This window comes from Mustela nivalis (genome assembly GCF_964662115.1).
Source record: "Mustela nivalis genome assembly, chromosome: 7".
In the NCBI taxonomy this organism is placed as follows: domain Eukaryota; kingdom Metazoa; phylum Chordata; class Mammalia; order Carnivora; family Mustelidae; genus Mustela; species Mustela nivalis.
In genome coordinates, this window is record NC_139026.1 from 84,493,534 (window position 1) to 84,517,825 (window position 24,292).

General features: G+C 41.9%; 1 protein-coding gene across 2 annotated transcripts in view; it reads right to left on the reverse strand.

Annotated features, from left to right (window-relative positions):
• SLC38A1 (solute carrier family 38 member 1) overlaps positions 1 to 24,292 on the reverse strand; it is a 70,096-nt gene that overhangs the window by 19,090 nt on the left and 26,714 nt on the right. For both annotated transcript variants that reach the window (XM_082742311.1, XM_082742312.1), the window contains 3 exons: positions 20,028 to 20,103; positions 19,629 to 19,744; positions 390 to 463 (listed from right to left, as the gene is read on the reverse strand). In XM_082742311.1, the coding sequence (XP_082598437.1) occupies positions 390 to 463; positions 19,629 to 19,744; positions 20,028 to 20,103 (266 nt within the window). The remainder of the gene's footprint in view (positions 1 to 389; positions 464 to 19,628; positions 19,745 to 20,027; positions 20,104 to 24,292) is intronic.

The window sequence follows — 24,292 nt, forward strand, 5'->3', positions numbered from 1 at the left end:
AATATACACAAAAGGGAATGAAAGCACTGTTTACTTTTAAAATCTCGAAGGCTATAATATCAAAACATGGGATCCTTGTTCTGAATTTGTAAAGACCTAAGGAAAAACTGAAGCTTTTCAAATGAAGTCATTTCAAACTAGAAAACCAGGTATGATTGGGGGTTTGCTTTAAATGGCAGTGCTATTCTCTCGGGGTCCAAGACAATTTACGGTCCATGGTGCCGTGTCTGTTTCTCTGGGTAAACACCACTATAGGTTTTTGAGGAACTGTAGGTCAATGTACTCTTCGGTAATCAGTGGCTGAACCGGGAGGGCATTACTCGTTCACAGTATCACCATGCAAATCATTCATCCTGGCTTTAACAAAATTAGACCTACTATCAGCTTACCTGTTTCCTTTGAACAGATCAAAAGAAGGTTTATTGAATATATAGATAGCAGTGTCACGGAAGTCAAAAGTATCCTAAAGCAAAGAAAACAAGTCTTGTAATAACTATAAAAGAACATACTCAGACCTTACATTTTAGAAGGGCAAAGGCTTATTTATTTGGTTAACACTGTTGGTAGCATCCAGATTTTGGAAATGATTAGTCACACCCTTTTTAAAATCCTCAATAAAAATATTCTACCAAATAAAGAGCTGCTCATTAGAATCTGAGTAACCCTAACAGTGCAAATCCTCTATGTTAATTCAAAGCCTAAATAGCTCTCTGAGGTCATTTCAGTTGAAATGACTTTCAGACAGTATTAGGAAAGAAAGCTTTTATGGCCTATGATGCACTTTCTGTTACATCTGAGTGAGAAAGTGTGAAAGAGGTGTGAGATGGGGTGGCGGGGGGGGGGGGGGGGGGGGGAGGGGGGGCAAGGGCTGAGGGGAAGTCTTGTAGTGACTCTTAGGTCAATGACCATGTGACTTTAGGCAAGTTGCTCAATTTCTCCCACCCCTAGATTCCTCACTTATAACATAGACACAAACTAAATGATGTCTATGATTCTTTTCATCTAATTAGTCTGGCTATTTTTGAATCTATGCATTGGACTACTGAGATAATTCACTTTTTTTGCACCTAGTTCCTCTTAAAGACCAAGCATTTCTTCTAACCGATGGGAAAATTTTGATTAGGAAAACGAGAGGACATTTTTGAACGACGAACTCGTGTTTTTGTTTTGGTACATCTGGCTCATTATCAAACCCACCCCAAGAAAAAGCACAGCTAAAATGACATGGGAGATCACATAGATTATTTCCAAATCATTTGGTTAAAACAGACTTGGTAATTGAAAATAAAGCCTATTCGCTAAAAAAGAAAAAAGTTCCCATCCCCCCAAATGAAACCACTCACTCCCTGATCTAGGAGATCTATCCCTAGAACAGTATATAAGTGCAGTTGATTCCACATTTGAGTAAATAAGGCAGGGATTTTTCTGGCAAGGGCCATTGAGAGGCACTTGGCTCATCATGGGATTCTCTCTGTGTGGGATCTCTCTTCCCAACCCCAACCCCCTCCCGCACACCCACTGGACCCCCGTCCTTGGGCTCAGCTCAGATGTCACCCCTTTATGTGCCTTCCCTTACCCCAGGCAGAAAGGCAACTCTGTGGCTGTCTCGTGTCTTATGGTGTTTTGCTTCCCCTATAGTTCCCTATAGGCAATGCGACCATAAGGAGATCAATGGGGGAGAACAGAATGGCCAACCACAGAGCAGACAGAATGCCAGAGATTGGTCATAAAACATAAAAGAGGGACAGAGCTCAGCAGAGGTAAAACAAACATGGGGAGAAAGAACAGAAAACCTAACACTCTGGGTGAAGACCAAACTGACCAGCCAATAAAAAGGGGAATTTAGGTGAAAAGGTGATGATAAGGAAGTGCATTCAGACATATATTGACTTAGCTAAGATTCTTGAGGGGGAGGGTGATTCCGAAGGTAAGTCCCTTATTACCTCTTCTGGCTGAGGGGCAGGAGAAAGTGAGAGCAGGCAGTCCCATACCCAGCTCATAGTTCTGAGATACATAATGGAGCCCCATTTGGTATGTTCTGCCAGAGAGGAAGATACAGGACCCAACTGTGGTATGATTTTTCTTTCACCTTGTAAGAGATACACAATGTTTATTCTGAAGAAGCAAGCTTCAAATTCTGCTCAGAGTTCACTCACATTTTTAGGGACAATGAGACAAACGGGTGACTTCCATGTGCGCATGCGATAAAGCATAGAGGACTTGGGTGTGACGCAGCCTAGCATGGGTTTCCAGTAGGGGATAGGAGAGATGCAAGTTGCTGCTGTTCTCAAATGACCACATGCCCTGTTGAGTCTATTCCCCTGGGACTGATGTGGGGAGGAGGGGGATCCTGCCACCAGGCCCCAGGCTAATGACTAGAGAGTATGACCTTGCAGGGATTACGTGCCTGGCAGGAGGGACAATTACTAATGTCTACCTAATGATTAACCAAAGGCTAGGAGAACTGGTTACTTATTAGCCAAAGAAACATTATAAGGAAACATTCCTTCCCTCAGCTAGCAGCCCCTGGGACCACATGGGTCTTACATACAATTGCCTCCCAACATATTCTACTGGGTCAAATCTCATTGTAGGTGATGCTCAAGCTGGCCTGTGGCCCTTGGCAAGAAGTCAAGGATTTCTTCATGAACTCCTATCACCTCTTTTTCTCTTTCCAGGAGAAAAGTCTTGGTCAAGGAAGAGATTAGCAGGGGGTGCATCTATGTTCTCCCCCACACTTACCAACAGCAGAGTGAGATCCTCCCACTGTTGAAAACAACCCTCCTGCTTCCGTGTTTAAAAGACATAACACTGCACCCCAGACAGAAGGACCTGGAGTGACATTCTGACAGCCTCTGCATTTAACCGCCCCATCTCTGAAGATGGTCTTCTCCATCCCTCCCAAAATCTACAACTTCCCTTCAAAAACCAAAAATATAAAACAAAATGCTTTTTTTCTAGCGGGTCATAAAAGGCAAAATCTGTACATAAAATTTTAAGACCACTTTGGGCTATAAAAGAAATCTAGTAGTATTAATGGAATTAAAATGTAGAGAAGTGCACCTCCTTGTTTAGATTCTTAGAAAGAAACTCTAAGTTGTCTAATTGGCTATAATGATGCTAGACTAAGGGGATCCGGGGGTGTCAAAGACACAAAATACAACATCAGAATGAAAGCAGGAGGAATGACTTGAGAGAATGTAATGAGTTATTTGAACATTTCTCCTGTCTTGAGTGTGATTGTACCTCCATTTGTCCGATGAGATCTTTGTACATTTAATTGTGGTTTGCTGGCAGAGAAATATACACCGATATTCCTGTGCTAAGAGGAAAACGAGCGATTCCTTTCTGCATCTCATCCAGATGTCATGTTTGCCTTCACACTTCTGATCACTGACGACAAGCTCTAATATGGTTACGGCAAAAGCCGCTTGCTGAAAAAGGTGTTTGGGGGGCAACTAAATCTCGGCGATAGGAACTGAGCTGTCAATGTCAAGGTGTTGGTATTTCAGACTTAGGTTCAGCCTTGAAGAGAAGGGGATCCAGAACTTGTAGGTGGACATAGGCACTGGGTAAGCAGTGGCAGGAGTGTGAAGAGTGTGATCAGGGACTTCCAAGAACCCTCACACTGTCAGCTACACTAGGCAAGAGGTGGTGTGGGGACATCCTCAGAGAGTCTATGGCCCCTACGGGGAAGGAGACTGTTAGGAAACAATTCGAGACTCCAGGACCAGGGAGGGGTCTTTAGACACTGCCCTGTCCAGTTTTCCACCCAGCACAGGCAGCCTCTCTGCTCCATCCCACACACAGGCATCCAGGTCTGCAAAGTGTGTCACAGGGGACCCATACGCCACCCATCCTATCCTGCTTCTGTGAAGCACCATGTACAGGAACTTAGGCTGAGCTGAAACTACCGCTGCCAATTCACCCTTTGGACCTACTTGAATCTACGTAAAATCAAAACCCTCTTCTGCCAAACAGTCCATCTGATGGTGCTCTTTTTCAGATTGTGCCCTTTGACCTACACTTCTCCAATTCTTCCAGCTGTCATCCTGTGATGGGGGCGTTCAGGCTCTTTACATCTCAGTCATGGTCCAGTTCCTCAACCATCCTTTGTCATGGCTGTGTGCCAAGAAAAGCACAATGCTGTCACATCAGTTTGGGTCCAAATAGCACAAAGCATATTAAGATTACTAACTTGAGATGGACATCATAGTAGGCAACCTATTTTGATGTTCATTTTTACGGCAGCCAAGCCACACTTTTGATTCTTATTGAGCTTCTGTTAGAAACGCCTATTAGGTTACTCTTCCTAGTTCCATCCTGTGTATACTTTTTTAAAAGATTTTTATTTATTTTTTAAGATTTTTATTTATTTTTATTTATTTATAAATAAATAAACAGAGAGAGATCACAAGTAGGCAGAGAAGCAGGCAGACAGAGAGGGGGAAGCCGGTTCCCCGCCAAGCAGAGAGCCCAATGCGGGGCTCAATCCCAGGACCCTGAGATCATGACCTGAGCCGAAGGCAGAGGCTTAACCCACTGAGCCACCCAGGTGCCCCATGTGTATACTTTTTTTGAAAGGATTCTACACTTTCCATTATATCTTGTCTTTCCAGTCTCGTGATATCTTTTAAAATTGTTGACCTTTTTTACTTATGTATCAGCTACCTCATCAAGCTTCCTATCTTGAATTTGCCTTCATCCAAGTCACTGCTTCTAACTTTGAGTAGAACAAGAACCCAATCTAGAAAATGGCCCACTGTCCAATCAACTGCTCCAGCCAGAAAACCGGAAGTCACCCTTGATCTTTTATCTACTCTCTCATCCCTAACATCTAATCATTGGCAAATGCCCTTTCACTTCTCTCTCAAAAATAGTTCCTAAATCCAAATGCCTCCCCCCACCCCCCGCCATCTCCACTGTCACTACTCCTGATCCCAGGCACCATCACCTCTAATTTCTGGGCAACTATAGTGCTCTCTGTCTCTCATTTCTTGCCCTCTCTGATCCATCCTCCAACCAGCAGCCAAAGCAATCTTTTTATTTCATTGCTTTATTATGTACCTCCATTACTAATTAGACTGTAGGACAGGGCGTAACACATCATTCGGAGTCATGGCCCATCTTATTTGCCTATTTACATACAATACCAAACAAAGCACACAGCAGACTCTTAGCTAAGAATGAACTTACAGAATATTAGTATCTCATTTGTAAGTCATATGGGATTATGCCAAATGTCTTGCTAAAATCAAGATACATTCTGCTTAAGACAATCCTGTGACCAACTAGTTCACTATTATCTCAAAAGATAAAGTAGTTTAGCACAACTATATAGGAAAACCCTATTGACCTCCAGGGAGCAATATTTTCTATGGTATTTGTACATAAAAGTTATTTAATAATTCACCCTTAAATACTGCTTGAGATCTACTTTTTACCAAGTAGATCTGGGAAAGCTGGTATGAAATCTGCCCATTTCTAGTCCTCTGGCGATACTCCTGCTCTCTGTGATTTCTTAAATATTTCTGACAGGGGTCCTAGATATATTTAGTGTATTTGGTGCAAGAAAATTTTGGCTCCTACCTTAAACAATAACCTCTAAACATCTATTTTAAAGACATTTACTTGTTATTGTTTAGAATCACAGTGATAAGACTGTAATTCTTTGCTCTCCCATAACTTACCCAGACATTATATGGATAACATTATAATAAATCTCATTTCTTAAAGTGCTATATGTTAATCAAATGGAAAACTGTGACAATAGAACACATATTCAAGGCAATTGAAATGCTCTTCCTTTCTTTTTTTTAAGTAGGCTCCATGCCCAGTGTGGAGCTCTATGTGGGGCTTGAACTCACAACAGTGAGATTAAGACCTGAGCTGAGATCCAGAGTCATACACTTAACCCACTGAGCCACCCCAGTGTTCCAACAATTGACATATTCTATGTGATTTCACAACTACATTTGGGTAAATTTATCAAATCCTACCCTTTAAAATGAAGAATTTTACTGTATATAAATTATACCTTAAAAAGACCAATCCCCGACCACATCTTTTAAAAGCCTAGCTAAATAACAAGAAATTGTATACCATGCTCCCCACCCAGCAGCAGAGCCCTCGAAAGAGGCGAAGATGAAGCAGCAGTCACCACTACCGACCCAGAAATAGCTTCCATGGGGGTGTTTACATGGGGGTGTTCCAGGCTGCCATGCAGGTGAGTGCTTTCAACTCCTCCAGGACCCATTCCTCTTAAAAAATAAGGGAACCCTTCCCAACCTTCCCTGCACGACTCTCCCCGTCCAAAGTTTAAAGCAGTTGCCCTCAAACTTTAAGGGTATATACGACTCTCCTTAGGATCTTGTTAAACTGAAGATTCTAATTCAGTAGATGTGGGGTGAGACCTGAGAGTCTGCACTTCTCAAAAGTCCCCAAGTATTTCAGATGCTGCTGGTCCAGGGACCACTCTTGGAGTAACAGGGATTTAAAGCTGCCAGCTCTGGCCCTGTGGCAAACAGATCTCAGTGTTCCCGTTTCTCACAGCTGTTGAACTAGTGCCACGTGGCCTGCCGCACTGTCTGCAGCTGGGGTGCCATGCCACCATCACAGTGTGACTACCTATGACACAGCCCCACGGTTGTCCAGGGGAGAATGCAGTGAAGTGAAGCATTTACAGCTGAATCATTATCATTCCTATGGGATGCAGACCATTCCTGTGGGATCCTGACTTCCTGGACCATTCCTGTGGGATCCTGACTTCCTCGGTATATTAGGGCATTAGTTACTCCACCAATATATATATTTTAAAATTAGGGGCTCATGGGTGGCTCAGTCAGTGAGGTGTCTGCCCTCAGCTCGGGTCATGATCCTGGGGTCCTGGGATGGAGCCCCTCATCGGGCTCCCCTGCTCAGCACAGAGCCTGCTTTGCTTCTCCCTCTCCATCTGCCCCACCCCTGACTCATGCTTGCTTGCTCTTTCTCCCAAGAAATAAACAAAATTATTTTCAATGCTACATCCCTCCCCCCACCCCAGCCACGTTTCTTCTCTTCCAAAAGGGATCTGAGGCTCACTACACTATATAATTCTTCCTGTTCTAAACCCAGTTAAAAGTATAAAACATTTACCATCATCATGATTGGAATAATCCATATAAAAACTCCCTGCACTGGAGCAAAAGTAATCTTTTTCACTAGTTTTGCTTTTATCTACCATCATCTCCCACCAATCTACAGCCCCTCCCTCCAAAATTCAGAGACACATGATCTGGTTGAGGGAGGATATTTACAAGAAATTTAAAATCCCAGTACAAGCTAGTTGGACAAACTGTAGGAAACGTAGTATCTTCTGGCCAACCATCTTTCTCCAGTCCTTCCCCTCTGTTACTGGCCTCTCTTTTACTTTCTTCTACCCTTTCCCTTTCTCCAACCTTTCTTCCTGTGCCCCCCCTCCACTTTTTTCTTCATCTCTTATCTCCACTAACTCTCTCTGCCCCTCCATCTCCTCCCAGTCAACTAACTCCTCCAAAGGGAAATACCTAGATGAAGGAAGTAAAGATCTAAAATCACTGCTACAGAGAGCAGAGCACTAGCTGGGGATGAAGGGAGAGCTGGGCAGCATGGAGAACCCAAGCAAAGATGCTGAATGTAGTTACCCATCTGTGTAGTTAAGAAGCTCAGATTCGGGGGGTTTCCAGCTAGTGTGACAGAAAGCTAGCGGGGAAGGGAATTTTAGGGTGTGGGAAAGAGAGGGGTTTTCAAGTGAAAGGCCATGACATCTGCACTGGACAGGGAAGGAAGTGTACTTCTCCCTGAGGTTCTCTGAGGCTGTTGGTGACATTGGAGGACAGGCATGGGAGTACCCCAGGGAGGAGCCTGGAAATGGGGAGGGGGTGCTGTGGTCACAAGTAGAATGTCTGGAGGGTGACTGCAGAGGCAGATGGTGTAGCACAGTTCCTGGCCCAGGAAAGCCATGCTAGCGGGAGGCTAAGTGGAAAAAAAAAAAAAAAAGGCAACACAGAGGAAGAATCCTCTATTTAATGAGCCCAAATGGAAGGGGATGTGCCTGAAAGTGAGAAGAGAGGGACCAAGTGTTCTGAGTTCCTCATCCATGTGAAAATTTGAAATATTTTGGAAAATTCAAACCTGTCTTTAATATACAAATCCATTTCCTAGAACTTTAATAGGAATTCAATATAATTAATAAAACAATCACTACCAATAAATTTAAGGTATTTTCAGTACGTCAGGCCCACACTAAGCACTTTAAAATATTTCATTTATGAGTAGTACTATTACTATTTTACAGATAAGGAAATTGAAGTTAAGAGAGGTTAAGTATTTTGTCTAAGGTCGCAGAGCTAGCATTAGAGCCCTGAAAGTCTGATTCCAAAGTCGTTACCCACCCATGCTATATTGTCTGCCAAAGTCAAATGTCCACGGAGGAATGACAGTGTAAAAAGTAAAACCTAAGCAGAAGACAGACGACTTAGAATGCAATACATTACAGGCCTAACTGAGCCCGCTGTTAACAGTGAGATCTGGGGTGATTTCTTTATACTTAATTTATTTTATGTATTTTCAAAATGGTCTTTAATGATTATCTCACTTACAATAATAGTATTAAAATGAAAAATGTAAAAAACCTCTTAAATGATAGTAGTATTATTCCAATTCTTCCTTTTGGGGTGGGAGGGGAAGAGTTGCATTTGTTTAAACCCCAAGGTCATTAATATAGTCCCAATTTCACTTAAGGAGCTCACAAAATACTTTAAAAAAAGGAGCAGAAACATATAATTATTCAGTCCCAAAGTGTACTTCCTAGTAACTACACTGTGATTAAATTTCAACATTCTGAGGGTCAGAGGACCAGCATACCAGGATCTGGTGGCATGCAATTATTTGTAATATTTACAAATTAGAGAGTGAAAGAAATGGTTTTTAAATGCTGAGCTGGGAACGGGCTGGGATCAATTATTCGTACAATTTCTTCCATTTCTTTCCTCGTAGATAAATCTACATTTCTTGGTGCAAAGCTGCTCTTAAACTAGCCTCACTGCTGGTTAGATATTTCGTCTTGTCTAATTTCTAATGAAAGAAATATGCCTCACTGATGACCAAATCAAGAAAGATCTAGTATGATCCTACAGAGAATGAAGTACTTAAAAGATGTATGCAGACAGAACTAGAATTTTATCAACTTAGTTGATACTTCATGAAGTTAAACAGTTAGGAGGAGGGTTGAGTTTAAAAGAGGAAGTTGTACTGGTAAGAAAGAAAGCCATGTGCCACTACCACTTCCTGTTTTTGCTTAGAGTCGTTGGTAGAGGTCTGTGGGTTCTGCGGGCGCTCCATTTATAACTCTTGACATGTCCCCCTTCCTCTTCTTCCACTCCACAAGAATAAGTGGCTTCCTTTTTCCTCAAACCTAGATCCTTACCTTTGAAAATGACGCCCTTTATTACACTCTTAAGATGTAACTCCTGAGTGACAGAAAAATTCCACGTAACCATTAAATAAAGAAGTGTGCTGTTCTCGGTGGGTATTTTGGACTTCCACGCTAAGGGGAACGACAGAGCTGTGGCTTCATTCATACTTTCCTCCTCTGTTTCCATGGTAACAATGCACATTGAAGGAGCGATGGAAAAGTTAAGAGGACTACACCATGGGCCTGTTGCCCTCCTTCCCCTCATCCCACACCAATCACAGTGTCATCCTAGCAAGTGCCTTAGCCTCTGTGACTCTTAGCTTCTTTACCTATAAAATAAGGATGATAAATAGGGTTGTTGTAGGTCCCATGGCACACGTATACTTTATAAAAAAAAATTTTTTTAACTCTCTAAAGAGAAAAACAAAGCTATTCGTAGCTAGCAAGCCAGACAAAAAGAAGCTACAGGTGGTTTTGGTCAGTAGGCTGTAGTTGGCAAACCTCTAATGTAGTTGCAGATGGTTGAAACACGGACCCGATGTGAAGTGAAGCTTGTAGCCATTGAACAAAGCACAGCTAACTGGCCCACACAAGGGCAGTCTTCCACTCTACTAAACCAGCTACCACTCTGTGAGTAGTGAAAGTTCAAGCTGACCTTGAAAATCCAAATTTCTGGGCTGTCCGGACCTACTGTGCTGATACACACCTCGCTTACTGCAACCCAGGAAAGATTCACGCATCACGGAGGTCTTAATACTGGGAAAACCTCAGACAGCAGAGTTAAGTTGCCTCTCGCAACCTGAGAAAAACACTGTGCTCCAAATGGGGGCCATGCTGTTGTCCTTGGGTAGCACCGGGGCCCCGGGACAGGATGCGACTCAGGCTACAGAGGACTCAGCCAACTCTGGGTGCATGCTCTCGCGCACGAGAGCAGTACACACACCCGCGCACCTCTGGGGCCACAGAATTGCCTTCTTGGAACCCCTTATCAGACACATCTTAGATGACTCACCAACTAAGCATAACTGCCCAACTCTTAAAAACAATGGGTGGGACTCATCTCCTACGCTTGCCAACCCTCTTCGTTTACAAAATAAGCACTCATTTTTAGCACAACACTAACCACTCTCCTATTTCCCGATTTCTGAAAAGCTTCTTAATCCAGCGAATTTCAATAGAGTTCAATGGCACTGCCACTGTCCTTTTTACATGTATCTCAAATGTTGGCAAGGCTGAATGTGCCATTTCTCCTCTTCCGGTATTATTATTCCCAAACAAGAGAATCTGATGCCAATGATTTTTGCTGTCAGCTGAAGGGCAACAGTTTTCTCTTCAGATCATTTCTAAGGAACAGTGACTATAACGCAAAGAATTTTAAAAACAAGTAACTGATTGACAAGAGGGAAGAGGATTGGGACTATACTCATGGACCTCCTCCTAAGATCACCGGAAGAGTAGGGTTTCCCTATTGACTTCCTCTTTAATTGCCTGGTTTTTAAGATCACAAGATCCAGTTGGTCTTTCCGGCGGAGCAGGCAAAGAACTGCCTGCTAAGGAGTGCACAGAGAGAAATGACTTAACATTTACGAGGAATAAGTTGATAAATATCACACAGACCATCTCTGTTACTGCTAAGAGCAAAATTATCATCTTGGTGGGCGTGATTCAAACTTTTTGGAATACATATGAAGTAACGAAGCAGTGACAATTCAGGATCATGCAGAGTACATATTTGTGAAGGAACACTGCGGTCTCACTCCAATTTAGTAGAATTTGCTAAAAAAGATAGGAGACTTCAGAGCTATGCTGAGACAGTTATTTAAGAATACAAACCTCCTGATATCGTGAGAAGCCCCCCCCCCCACCTTTTTTTGGTGACAGGCTAATAATGATCAAATACCTACAAGATAAGAACAGGACTTAGGGCAATGTGTTGATGGACCTATGGTCTAATTCCATTTCTGTCTGTCCCTTATGTAGGCTCAACTGTAAAACACTGAATTTAAAGAGAGAAGTCCCCTGCTAGTCTGATCTTGATTTACAGAGATCTTTATATTCTAGATTGACCCTTACTGGCATGGCCATTTACTGGTTTGTTTGTAAACACTGTAATTATAGGTAATACAATATTGCATCTTTTTAGTGGTCCACAGAAGTAAATATTAAGAAAAAGAGAGACAGAATTCACCTATAATTGAAGCAGACAATTTACCACAAATTGAAGGTAATTGCTGTACACTGAAAATGACAATTATGTTCCTTTTTGCAAATAGCAATTTAACAACAAATGCCCTTTTAGCAATGTAATACTAACCTCTTACGGGATTTAACAGGCTCTGAACTATTTAGAATGTTCAGATGAAAGAGGCATTCCCAGGAAAGTAACCAAGTAACCACTTGGGGGCGAGTCCTGTGCTAACCTGGTGATTATCATTACATCTCCACAGCCCACTGAAAATTTGAGGGTGAGCTAAACCTTTCAGCTGGTATCTACCCTTCAGTAAGTTTGTACCAATTATGAGGGCCATTGTTTTGCCCTAAAGGCTTGTTTTGGTTTTGAAAAATCTTATTCTCAAGTATTCATTCATTCATGTCAATGAAACTTTATTGAGAATCACATATATGCAAGCAACTGTTCTAGATCTTGTTGGGGCCGACAGGGTTGGGGGGTGGGGAGTGAGGCGTTAGAAGTGGTGGCGGGAGGTGATTTGAACAAGGAAGAATTAGACATTAATCCTGCCCTTGTAGGGCTCAGAGTTCAATCGGAAAGGTAAAGGAGGATCAGGGAACAGTTCTGGAGGTGGCATCTGACGGGGCCTCACAGGCCTGTCAGGATTCAGAAGCACGGAAGTGCGTGGGAATAAGGAAGGGGAAAGGCCAGAGTAATAAGGATGGTGCAGGTGACTTTTACAGAAAAGAAGGACGTGGTGTGGCTGAAATGGAGGCTCTCTGAAGGCAGATGGGGTTGAAAATACAGTGTGGAGTAGGTGGCACAGCATGAACTGCTTATTCTCCCTCTATGGGTCTTAAATATCAATACTGAAAATCTGCTTTTCCTCAGTTTTCTGTAGGTAAGAAGGGGGGGGAGCCTTATTGCATTGGTTTTAAATTCCTTAAGTAAACAGGCTTCTTTTCATTAGTTTCTTCCCCTAAAAACACCTGGTAGGAAGACAATACAGAGTGGAAGCTTTGCACCCCCACTCCGCCCCAGCCCCTGTGCCACTCTCCAGAAGCAACCCTTGTCAACAGCTCACTCGTGCACCCTCCGAAATAGTCTGCGGGGCGTAAGCACACACACACTCTCCTCTCTTGCTCGCTTCCACCTAACGGTCAGGCTTTTTCAAACAATAATATTCTTGTGACATGTTTCCATACAAGTACATATAATTCGGTTTCCTCTTTCATATAGTTGTCTAATATTCTATTTTATGGAACTACTCTGAGTATTGAACCAATTCGCTAATAATGGGCTTGGTATTATCTGACTTCATCAGTACTTGGTTTTTAATTCTTAACATTTAGTTAAATATTTGGAAGGAATTAAGGTCAAGGGCTCACGAAGACAAGGGACGTTCTTAAATAGCACTCGAGGCCAAGTTGGGGATAGATATGACACATATGAAGCAGTTCAGAAGGTATGTTAGTTTCATGATATACTTTAAGCATGTGTTTTATGGGCTATTACCAGGAACCTGACCACCCCTGATCTACAATGTGGTGCACTTGATATTACAAAACTATTTCCATTAAAATAAGGGTGAAGGTTCTTGGTGAAACAGTAGTAACATAATCCAGAAATATTGAAGATTATACAAGATGATTTTTAAAACTGAAATATTAACTTGCTGGTATCTATTGATAAGAATAGAATTTCTCTGATGATGTACATTAATATTGCAGATTTGGTTTCTGATGAAGGTATCACAAAAAGACAGTATAGTGTTTTATGGTTCTAGAGTCAGAAAAGCCTGGACGGAACTTTGGCTCCCCAACTTGGTGAGTTGTTATTAAGCCTTAGTTACCTCATCTGTGAAATGGAGCTAATACTTACTTCATAGTGTTGATGGAGATTAAATGAGATAAAATAGCATATCTAATTACTGTTCAATAGATGTTAACCATTATTTATGACTACCTAATTAATAATTCCACAAACAGGTACTATATAGTGCTAGTATGTACAAAGCATTACTGGTACTCCCTTCATTTTTCTCTCTCATGCACACACACTCTCTCACACATACTTTCTCACACACATACTCTATTCTCCCTCTGTCACATGTACACACACACACACACAATCATAGCAGTCCTATAGGGTTGGCACTAATTAATAAATGTCTTCTTGCATGCCACTTTTCAAAGTGTGTCTTTAGCTATATTATATTTTTATCTTCACAACCAAGTGACATAGAAAATGGCAAATGGGACTCAAAAATTACAAAAACTTAAAAAAAGAGCCTCTGGATTTGTAATCAACCAAAATAAAATTTGAAATTATATTGTTTCACAATTATCATTTCAAACAGATGGTTTATAAACTCAGCGTTTATAATAAATGATCATATCTTTCGAGGTCTCAGAAGTATCATCAATTACATTCTCCTTTTTCACAGTTTTACACTTAAGGGTTACATTATTAAAATAATAATACTAAAATGCCAGGAAGTTATGAAAAAATATAAAATCTATACAGTTTAATAAACCTCTCATTTACTTACTACTATGAAGAAATGATATGTTCTAAAGATATTCATTTTCTTTTTTTTTTTATATATTTTTTAAAGATTTTATTTATTTATTTGTCAGAGAGAGAGCAAGCGAGAGCGAGCACAGGCAGACAGAGTGGAAGGCAGAGTCAGAGGGAGAAGCAGGCTCCCTGCGGAGCAAGGAGCCCGATGTGGGACTCGATCCCAGGACGCTGGGATCATGACCTGAGCCGAAGGCAGCTGCTTAACCAACTGAGCCACCCAGGCGTCCCAAGATATTCATTTTCTATAAAATTATGCTTTTAATAGATATCTTTAGAAATGTAACTTTCCTGTTTTGGGCTAGGGTGGGAGAGATGGTAAAGTGAGATAAAAAATAAAACAAACCCCACCATTCTTCCATGCCAAGATTTACTTTGTTTTCCTTTTCTTTTCTTTCCTTGGGATGGGGAGGGGAAGAAGGAGAAGGGGACGGAGACTCTTAAGCAGGCTCACACCCCCTGTGGAACCCTGTTCCAGGTTCAATCTCATGACCCTGAGATTGTGACCTAAGCTGAGATCAGGAGTTAGATGCTTAACCCACTGAGCCACCCAGGCACCCTGCCAGTATTTACTTTTGATACCACTTTGGCCATGAAGGAGTTACAGAGGAGCTATGTTAAAAAAAAGAGTGATAGAAGAGAGAGTTATAGTGGAAGAGTTTTCAGCATTCACTGCCTTTTCCTTGGATCCCCAATCTTAGGAAAACTGAGTTCAATGGGTGCATTTTACCCTGAGATACTTATGCCTCAGCATATCCTCAACTTGCTGCCTCAGGGTACAGCCCCATTTTGCCCCCAAAAGAGAACATATACCGTCAGAACAATTGTAAGCTGAAGATTCCCCATTCCCATACTTCCTGTTCCTCAGCTGGAATACAGGGCTTCAGAATTCAGGAAAACACAAAACCTAACTGCATTCTTCCAATGGGGCAGAGTTCACTTAATCCAACTGAATCAGATGTGTGTTAAACAGGGATGACAGCCATTATGGTTAGGTCAAAAAAAATGAGCCCCAAACTCATCCAAGAAAAAGAATTCACTCCCGCAAGTTTTCAGATGACCCCTGTGACGAGCTCCGCACCCAGCCTCAGGGAGACTCGGAGGAGCCTTCCCAGCTGCTTTTCTAAAGAAGCTTGGACAGGCTTGGACTCTTTTTCCGTGTTGGCTAATATGAGTCTGGAACAGGGCCCTGTACCAGATGGAATACCTTGATCCTGCCAACTGCTTCTTGGCTTTGAGCAGCTGTAGGAGCAGCTGGTTTTATGACACACAGAGTGAGTCCTTGTTCTAAGGTAAGAGAGCGCTGCATTTTGTGAAGAGCCTATAAGTTTGGGTCTTTATACAGCCACCTTCACAAGCTTTCACCTGATGATTCGGTGTGCGGTGCTTGCTATTCACACATCTTGCAAGTAACCAAATGATTCATAAGAGTTTTATGCAGGGCAGTGTTCCTACAACTGTGTCGAGTTTATCCAATTCTTTGCTTCAGTCAGAAACTGAAGAGTCATGAGACAAGAGATCAATTATCCCTGAATCACTGTAATTAAAAATCAACTGAATTCTAAGAATGGCAGATTGAATATAAGAACTTTCTCTTGCTCCCTCCTAAGAAAACTAGAGGAGACAATAAGCACAAAATTTCAGAACTGGAAAGAAGACAAAGCTGAACCTTCAACTGGCAGTGGAGAAAGCCAAGACTCCCATCCAGTTTTCACCACAGAATTCCCAAAAGGCCCCGGTGGCATTACTGCAAGTAGGGAACAGTGGAAAGGATGAGCTAAAATAAAGGGGATCCTCAAGAAATAACTAGGTTCCCCAGACCAGGCACCTATTCTGTGAAGCTGAGGGGTTGCTCCTCTCCTATCTGGCAAAGGACATATATCTGAAGAGACATTCTCTGTAAATTATAAAATTTGGGTCTCTGGGTGAGGGACCCAGCACAACTTGGGTTGGGGGGTGTAGGTACTGCCAGGAAAACTGAGATTGGGTGAACACATGCAACTGAGATATCCACCCCCAAACTGTGACCCCAGCTTCCCAAAAAGATGGCAGCAATGCTGAGACCCTCCTGGCAGGTAACTGGAAGATGCTGAGTGATCCCAGCAGCCAAAGAGTAACCAACACTGCTGGTTCCCCAAGTAAAAGGCTGGTGACAACACCTTAAGTGAAACTATTCCCAACAAGCCCCACTCATGTGTGGCAGGCGTAAATTGGCCTTGTTTTCCCCATCCCTTACTTTCGAATATAACAGACAAAGAAGGACCACCTGACATTTCAGGAAAGATCCTAAAATGAAAGATCAAGTTCAAAGCAAACAAACAAAAAATCAACTTGTGCCAGAGGGATCCAGTAAGTGGAGTTCAGACTGTTGGAGAGTCTATAGGACAAACGGCCCAGTTTCTTCATCACATAGATTGGCATAGGAGAAAAGAAGAGAGAAATGGGGGAACCTACAGCTTAAAAGAGATTAAAACACGTGTCAGCCAACTGCACTGTATGGACCTTATTTGAGTACTGATTTGGAAAATCCAGTTGTTGTTTTGTTAAAGGAGATAAACAGGCAATTCAAATATTGTTTGGATATTTGATGATATTAAGGAACTGTTGATAATTTTTTAAGTGTGACATGTTATGGTTATGTTTTAATAGCGCTTATATTTTAATGAGAAATACACTGAAATATTTATGGGTGAAATGATATTAGAGCTGGGACTTGCTTCCGGACAATCCAGGTGAGAGGGATGATTAAACAAGTAAGGCCATGGGATGAAGGGAAAATGGGAATCTTTTATACTCTTCTTCCCACTTTATGCTTGAAATTTCCCATAACAGAGAAAAACTATCACTAGAATCCTTAGTGAAAACACTGAAATCATAAAACAAAATAATATAAGAAGGGAACATTCCAAGAATTTTTAAAAGCTCCTGTAAAAAAAAAAATAATAATAATGATAACAGAAATAAAGGATTCAGTAAGGAGCTGAGGGAAATTCAGGACATGTCCCAGAAACTACTGTGAAAAATTATAGAAATGAAAATAAAGAATAAAACTGGGAGGACAAGTCCAGAAGTTCCAGAATCTGGGGAGCAGTTCCAGAAACAGAGAAAAGGTAAAAAGAGGAAGGAATTCATTGACACAATAATGTGTATGAAAATATCCCCAAACTGAAGACTATTACCTTTTAAAAGAAAAGGAGGTATCGGCAGCCTGACACAGTGGATGATTAGGGCCGTGTCAAGACACATCACTATAAAACTGAAGAACATGCGGGACAAAGAGATTCAACAAATTTCCAGAAACAAAACAGAACAAAAACCCAAAACCCTGGCTCTATAAAAGAAATCAGGAATCAGGAGGATATGGGACTTCACAACAGAAGAACCTAGAGAGCGATGAAGCAATACCTTCAAAATTCTGAAGGAAAATTATTGCCAATAAAGAGTTCTTTATCCAGCCAAACTGCCAATCCAGGATGCAGGTAAGATAAAAACATTTTGCAGACATGAAGCCCTTGGAAAAAGTTATTTCTGTTCATCCTCTCTCAGCAACAAAAGCAAGGAAGTCAATCCAGAAAAAGGAAGAAATGGAATACGGGAGAAATAGGGGATCTAGGAGAGAAGAGAGGGGAAGGGGATTCCCAGAGAAGGGGGTTCCCAGAATGGTGACAAAGAGAGAATTCAAAATAAAAGTCTGTTCCCTCTGCCTCAGTTCCCTTACCTGTGAAGGCAGGAACTAACACTAGTACCTATCTCAGAGACTTGCAAGGATTCAGCATAAAGACTTAGAATAGTACCTGGTACAAAGTAAGAGCCACAAGAGTTACTGTGGTTACCATCATCAAAGAATTGACTCTTCAACTACTTAACATAGAACTAACTAATACTGTGATAATAAACATAAATACATCAGTGTAAAACACATTTCCGAACCGAACATTTTTCCAGCTTAAGAATAACTGAAAATAGTCACAGAATCATCGGTTTTCAGAGGTTGGCACAGTTCTGAGATTTTTCTAGTATAGTTGACTTATTTTACAGAGTAGGCAACGGCAGCTCAGAGTGGCTAAGTAACTTGCTTAAGACTACAGAGCCATTCAGAAGAGGAGTTGGGACTACCAGTCGGTGTCTCCAGTTACTGCTCTGAAAGTCACAAGTGCAGTGACCCTGTGGTATCCTCAGAGGGTCAGAGTTCCACGCATTCCAAAAAAGTCACCATAGAAATATTTTGTCCAATGCCATCCTTTCACCCTAAAACCCGGCACCTGGCTCAAGATATACGTAAACAGAAAGACCACACAAAATGATCCACCAGCACAATAGAAAGAAGAGGCTGCCGTTGGGTTTACAGAGTTGGGTGGACAATAAGGAAAAAAAGTCTTGAATTCACTGTCCTAAACAGAGTTTTATTTCTTGGAAAGACCTGTCTAGTGCATTTACACGTAAGAGGAAGAATGTTAATCCCTAGTGCGACTGACCAAAATGGCCCAGCATGGATGGACATCATTGATCCCTGGGTAATGGAATGGGCAGCAGTGTACTTTCATCACAGTTTTCTTTCTTCTTCTTCTTTTTTTTTTTTTTTAACAATTTTCTAAGTCTAAAGGAATATACACAATTTGTAGGAGTACTAGCCATTCTGGTCACTGCTTCCAAGGAAATAATGCTCCCATCTCAACGATCCAGTGAGTGAGGCCAATGAGGAACATTGAGTGGAGTCTGTGGTGGGGAGAAGGCTGGAGAAGAGAATTTCCTCCTTGCCTCTTCAGGCAAAACACCGCTGATATTCCCTACAGGTTTGAGAGAGGAATCAGGTTGGTGAGAATTTTCCTGGTATAAACTCTATGATCTGTTTGCTTGTTGTTCCAACTGAAAACAAGCCCTCTGTACATCTGCAGAAAGTCCCATTTAACAGTGAGAGGAAAAGTTATCTGAAAACAAAATTGCCTATTTTCTTTTAACTAACTCTCAGAGGAAAAGTACATGCTAATTTCTCATCTGTGCTTCTTGGCTATTTATTACAAACAAATTTGAGATTACCTTTGGATATAGTACATGTTCCATTGCAATCCAAATACCAAAGTGGTGAGTGGTTGGATTAGACACCTCCAAATATTTTGACCTTTTAGCTGAGATTTAAAGTGACAGAGAATCCAAAAATACCAAAAATCTTGTTTTGAAATTTTTAAATCCTTTTTATAAAGGCTCATTTTGGTGTTTTGGTGGATTAAAAAGGTTTTCTCTTTCCCCTTCCTCATAAACATAAGGTGCAACTTGGAAAATCATTCCAATAAACAATGTAAAAGTATGTACTCATAACTTAACCGAGTTAGTAAAAATATGAAGAGTAAAACTATTTAGAAAAATTTCCAATTTCTTCTATAGATGAGCAGAAACATACAGAAAATACAGTTTTAACACGGTAAGTACAGCAATGTCAACACTCACAGAAAAAGTAGGATTCCGGTGTTTGCCAGGGCAAAGGCGAGTCCCAAAATCCCACTGCCCATAATGGCGTTGCTGAGGTTAAACACAGACATGCCCAAGGAGGTTGTTCCTGGAATCTAAACAAAGAGACAAACAAACATAAGCAAATCAGTCCCCAGGAAAGTTCATCATGCCAAAGTCTTTAAAGTGCTATTAGGAGTCGGTGTGGCAATAAAATTCAAGAAATATTTCCTTAGTGGTCTAGTTATTTTTTAAAATGGGTTTCAGCAGAAGATACATAGGATACCCTGGGGAATATACGTAGCTATACTTCTGGTATTATGCTACATGAATTAAAAACATCTGTCCCATTTTATGTGATTAAAACAAACAAGCATCCTTTAGTATAATGACACTTACATATTCATCACATTTCTTTTTTTCCAAATGGCTGTTAGTGAGACTTCTTCTACTCTCGCGGTCAGAAATAAACTTGCTGTAAAGACATGTATAATAATTTAACTTCAAGATAATGATTGAAGCTTCACATTATTACTTAATCAAAACATCACACATGAAAAGTTATCAGTCAGTTCCTTAAGCATTTACAGCCCGATTCAACCACCTTTCTGTTTTGTTTTGCCTTTTTTTTTTTTTTTTTTTTTTTTTTGCCAGAATTCACTGTCTCCACTTTCGTTTTACCAAATAAACTCCAAGCGCTCCAAGGGACAGATACTTTGTTTTTCTACTCCTCACTCTACTTAGTAGAAACCATTGCTAATAGCAGGTGCTCATCTACAGATGAAAGTCAACCATCATAAATCAAAAAGAATAATCTCAAATCATTTCAGTACTGATGGATTAAAACACTAAATGCAATGGAAGTTAACTTTTACATAGAATTTTCTCTCACCGACAATTCGATAATGTCAAGGATACTATAAAGGGGGCATTTAAAAGAATCCTGGAAACAGGCCTCCTTCTGAGCTCACATTCCTGGCATGCAAACTTAGTAAATAAAGCACTCCCTCTCTGCTGCAAAAAAGAAAATAACTCTTTCCCCATCAGACCTTCCTTCAGCAACTGCTATCTGCAAGCCAGCAGGCCAGGTGAGGAGGGAGGCACGGGGATGGGTAGTAAGTGATGCTGACACCAGGCCAACACGAGGCTATAGGAATTCAGGCTGGGAGATCATGGTGGGGGAAGGCAGAGCATGTAGTCCACGATGAGGGGCAGAGCTATAGGGCTTTAAGAAAGTGTGGCATTTAGAACTTGAGCTCAAATCCTCACTAGCTCTGAGGCACAAGGCATCCTGTCTCGGACTTCTCATCTGTGAAATGGGAGTAACACTATTTATATTATCTCGTAGCATTACTGGGAGAATTAAAGAAGAGACCATGTGTAAAGCATCGGTACAGCTCCAGGCACAGAGTAACAGCACTAAATGTTAGTCACTCCTCTGCATGGGGGAGGTGGAACCGAGGTTGGGATGGGAAAGAGTCAGAAAGGCTGTGTAAAGTAGATACAGACACAGAAGTTGGAATCCAGAAACCTCAAAGAACCATCAAATGTATTAACGATTAATAGGAGACGGTTATGGGCTAAATTCCCAATTAAAAAAAAATTCCTAAAATCTTTAAAAACAAAAAACTTCAATTAAAAAAAAAAAAAGGAAGGGGGGATGTGCCTGGGTGACTCAGTGGGTTAAGCGTCTGCCTTCAGCTCCGGTCATGATCCTGGGTTCCGTCCTGGGATTGAGCCCCATGTTGGGCTCCCTGCTCAGTGGGGAGCCTGCTTCTCCCTCTCCCTCTGCTGCTCCCCCCCTGCTTGTACTCTCTCTCTGTCAAATAAATAAATAAAATCTAAAAAAACAAAACAAAAAAAAAACCACAAACTAAAAAAAAAAAATTCCCATGGCACCTGCGTGGTTCAGTTGGTTGAGTGTCCAACTCTTGATCTCCTCTGCATTGACTTCTACATTGGGTGTGGAGCCTAGTTTAAAAAAAAAAAATCCCAGGGTGCCTGGGTGGCTCAATCAGTTAAGCGTCTGCCTTCAGCTCAGGCCATGATCCCAGGACCCTGGGATTAAGACCCTCATTGAGCCCCTTGTAGGGCTCCCTGCTCAACGTGGAGTCTGCTGCTCCCTCTCCTTCTGCCCCTCCCCTAGTCTGCTGTGCTCTCTCTCTCTCTCAAATAAATAAATAAATCTTTAAAAGAAATCTCCACTAACAAAACAGGTGTTATTGCCAAAGAAGAGTCCATAGGTAAACCGCTGTATGGATTAGTAAGATACATTAGGGATGCTTTTCAGTTATTCCTTTGAAAATTTAATTGCCCAGTTTTGGGAAGAACTAGTCACCGTGAATTTTTCACTAATAAATGTAAAGCCACTTGAACTGGACTATTTTAAAGAAGCAGATATCTTTAAACTGTACATTACATTTTCATATGGTGTTCTGAATGATGCTGTATTTCACAATAAGACGTTTTTAAATAAAAGATACATCTCATCAAAGTTGGTTTAATTTAGCTACCTTTGGGACGCCTGGGTGGCTCAGTTGGTTAAGCAGCTGCCTTCGGCTCAGGTCATGATCCCAGCGTCCTGGGATCGAGTCCCACATCGGGCTCCTTGTTCAGCAGGGAGCCTGCTTCTCCCTCTGCCTCTGCCTGCCATTCTGTCTGCCTGTGCTCACTCTCTCCCCCTCTCTCTCTCTGATAAATAAATAAAAAAAAGATTAAAAAAAAAATTTAGCTACCTTTTTCGTCTTTCATCAAGGGGTCTGGCTTCTTACTGGCTTTACTTCTCCAAGTTCGCCTTCTTTTGCCAGGATAAGCTAAAGACAGGCGGTATACATACTCCGAACTTGCCCTGAGGCCATCACCTCATATAAGCTGCGCGATCTGCGGCTTACCCCGTCGGCATCTGCCTGTGCCTGCCACCTGTCCAGCAAGAGGGTGAAACGGAGTAGAAGGCAACCTCGGTCCCCGGAAATGCAGGAGAGACTGCCAGCTAAAACCACAGCAGGGAGGTCTGGCTGTGCAAAAGGGAGTAGAGATGAGGAATCCAGAAAAGGAAAAGCCTCTGATATTGGTGGGATCAGCCAGAGGGAACTTAAAGGCAGAGGTCTGAGAAATACTACTGCAGGTTCTTAGCAAGAGAATGACCTAGGGAAACCAGTATCTTTGGAAACCAACCTGGCAGTGGTATAGTATTGCTGTTCTATTAATGATTGGTGTGACCCTTCTTTTGCCTTTAACATTTGTTTACGATTTTATGTATTTATTTGAAAAAGAGAGAGAATGAGTGGGGAGGGGCAGAATGAGAGGGAGAGGGTCAAGCGGACTCCCCGCTGAGCACAGAGCCCAGCACAGGGTTCCATCCCAGGACATCAAATTTGGGTGCTTAACCAACTGAGTCACCCAGGTGCCCTGCCCTTATTTTAAATCTTTACACAGAATTGAGGTTTATAGATCTGGCCGAAGAGGGGCAAGGAAAAGCTGTCTTCCTTTTCGCACAGACAGCCCCCTAAAAAATGTGGGCGCTGGACTTGCCAGGATGAAAAGGACTTGAATTTAGTGTTGCTATTAAATAAAAAAAGACTGTATTTAATCAGGATAACTTTAACAGCCAACTGAAGTCCGACCAAATTTTTATCCACAATGTTCCCCATTTGCCCTTCTTGTGGAGGGACTTGTTTTGCAAAAAGCATTTCCATTATTTTAAATCAAGAGAAAACGTGTTCAAAGAAACTAAACAGAACACCAATACTCTGCCTGTTAGGGCAGATCTACGTTCCCAGCCCGGCTGCGTGTTTCAGAGTCCATGGCGGAGGAATGGTGGGCAGAGAAGAATGGGACGCGGGCACTGTGACCCCGGGGGCATTTACTAGGGTCAAACATTGTACCATGGAAAGGAATAAAGAATAAAGTCTCCGCGTGATTGCCAGGGCTTTCCTGCAGAATTTCTGCAGGATGAGAATAATGAACGTTGGGGCGCCTGGGTGGCTCAGCTGCCTTCGGCTCGGGTCATGATCTCAGGATCCTGGGATCGAGCCCCGCATCGGGCTCTCTGCTCAGCGGGGAGCCTGCTTCCTCCTCTCTCTCTGCCTGCCTCTCTGCCTACTTGTGATCTCTCTCTGTCAAATAAATAAATAAAATCTTTAAAAAAAAAAAAAAGAATAATGAACGTGACTTGCAGAGCTGTGGTAATAAGTAACCATTAAAAAGCATATTAAAAAACACAGTGTGTCAAATGCCTCTGTGATTCTGCCTCTTCTGGGGTGCTTTCTGCAGCCTGGCTTAATCCGTTTTCCCCTAAATCTTCACTGGCTCCCCCACGGACAAAGTTTCAAGTAGGGATCCCTTACCCTGCAATTTCAAGTACTGCTTAACTTAAGGTTGTCTCAACGTCCCAATGTTAGCTCCCACTGCTCTGCAAAATGATCTTCGTTTTGGTGAGGATGAGACAAGCTAGGCCAGGATATTCTGCGCTTCACCCCAGACCTTGACTACTACCAGCCTACTGCTGCCCAGAGCCTTTCCAATAACGCCAAGGGTGGATGTACACATATTTTAATGTGTTATATGTATTACATACTGTTTTCTTACAGTAAAGCAAGCTAGAGAAAAGAGAATGTTATTAAGAAAGTCACGAGGGGGACACCTGGGTGGCTCAGTGGGTTAAA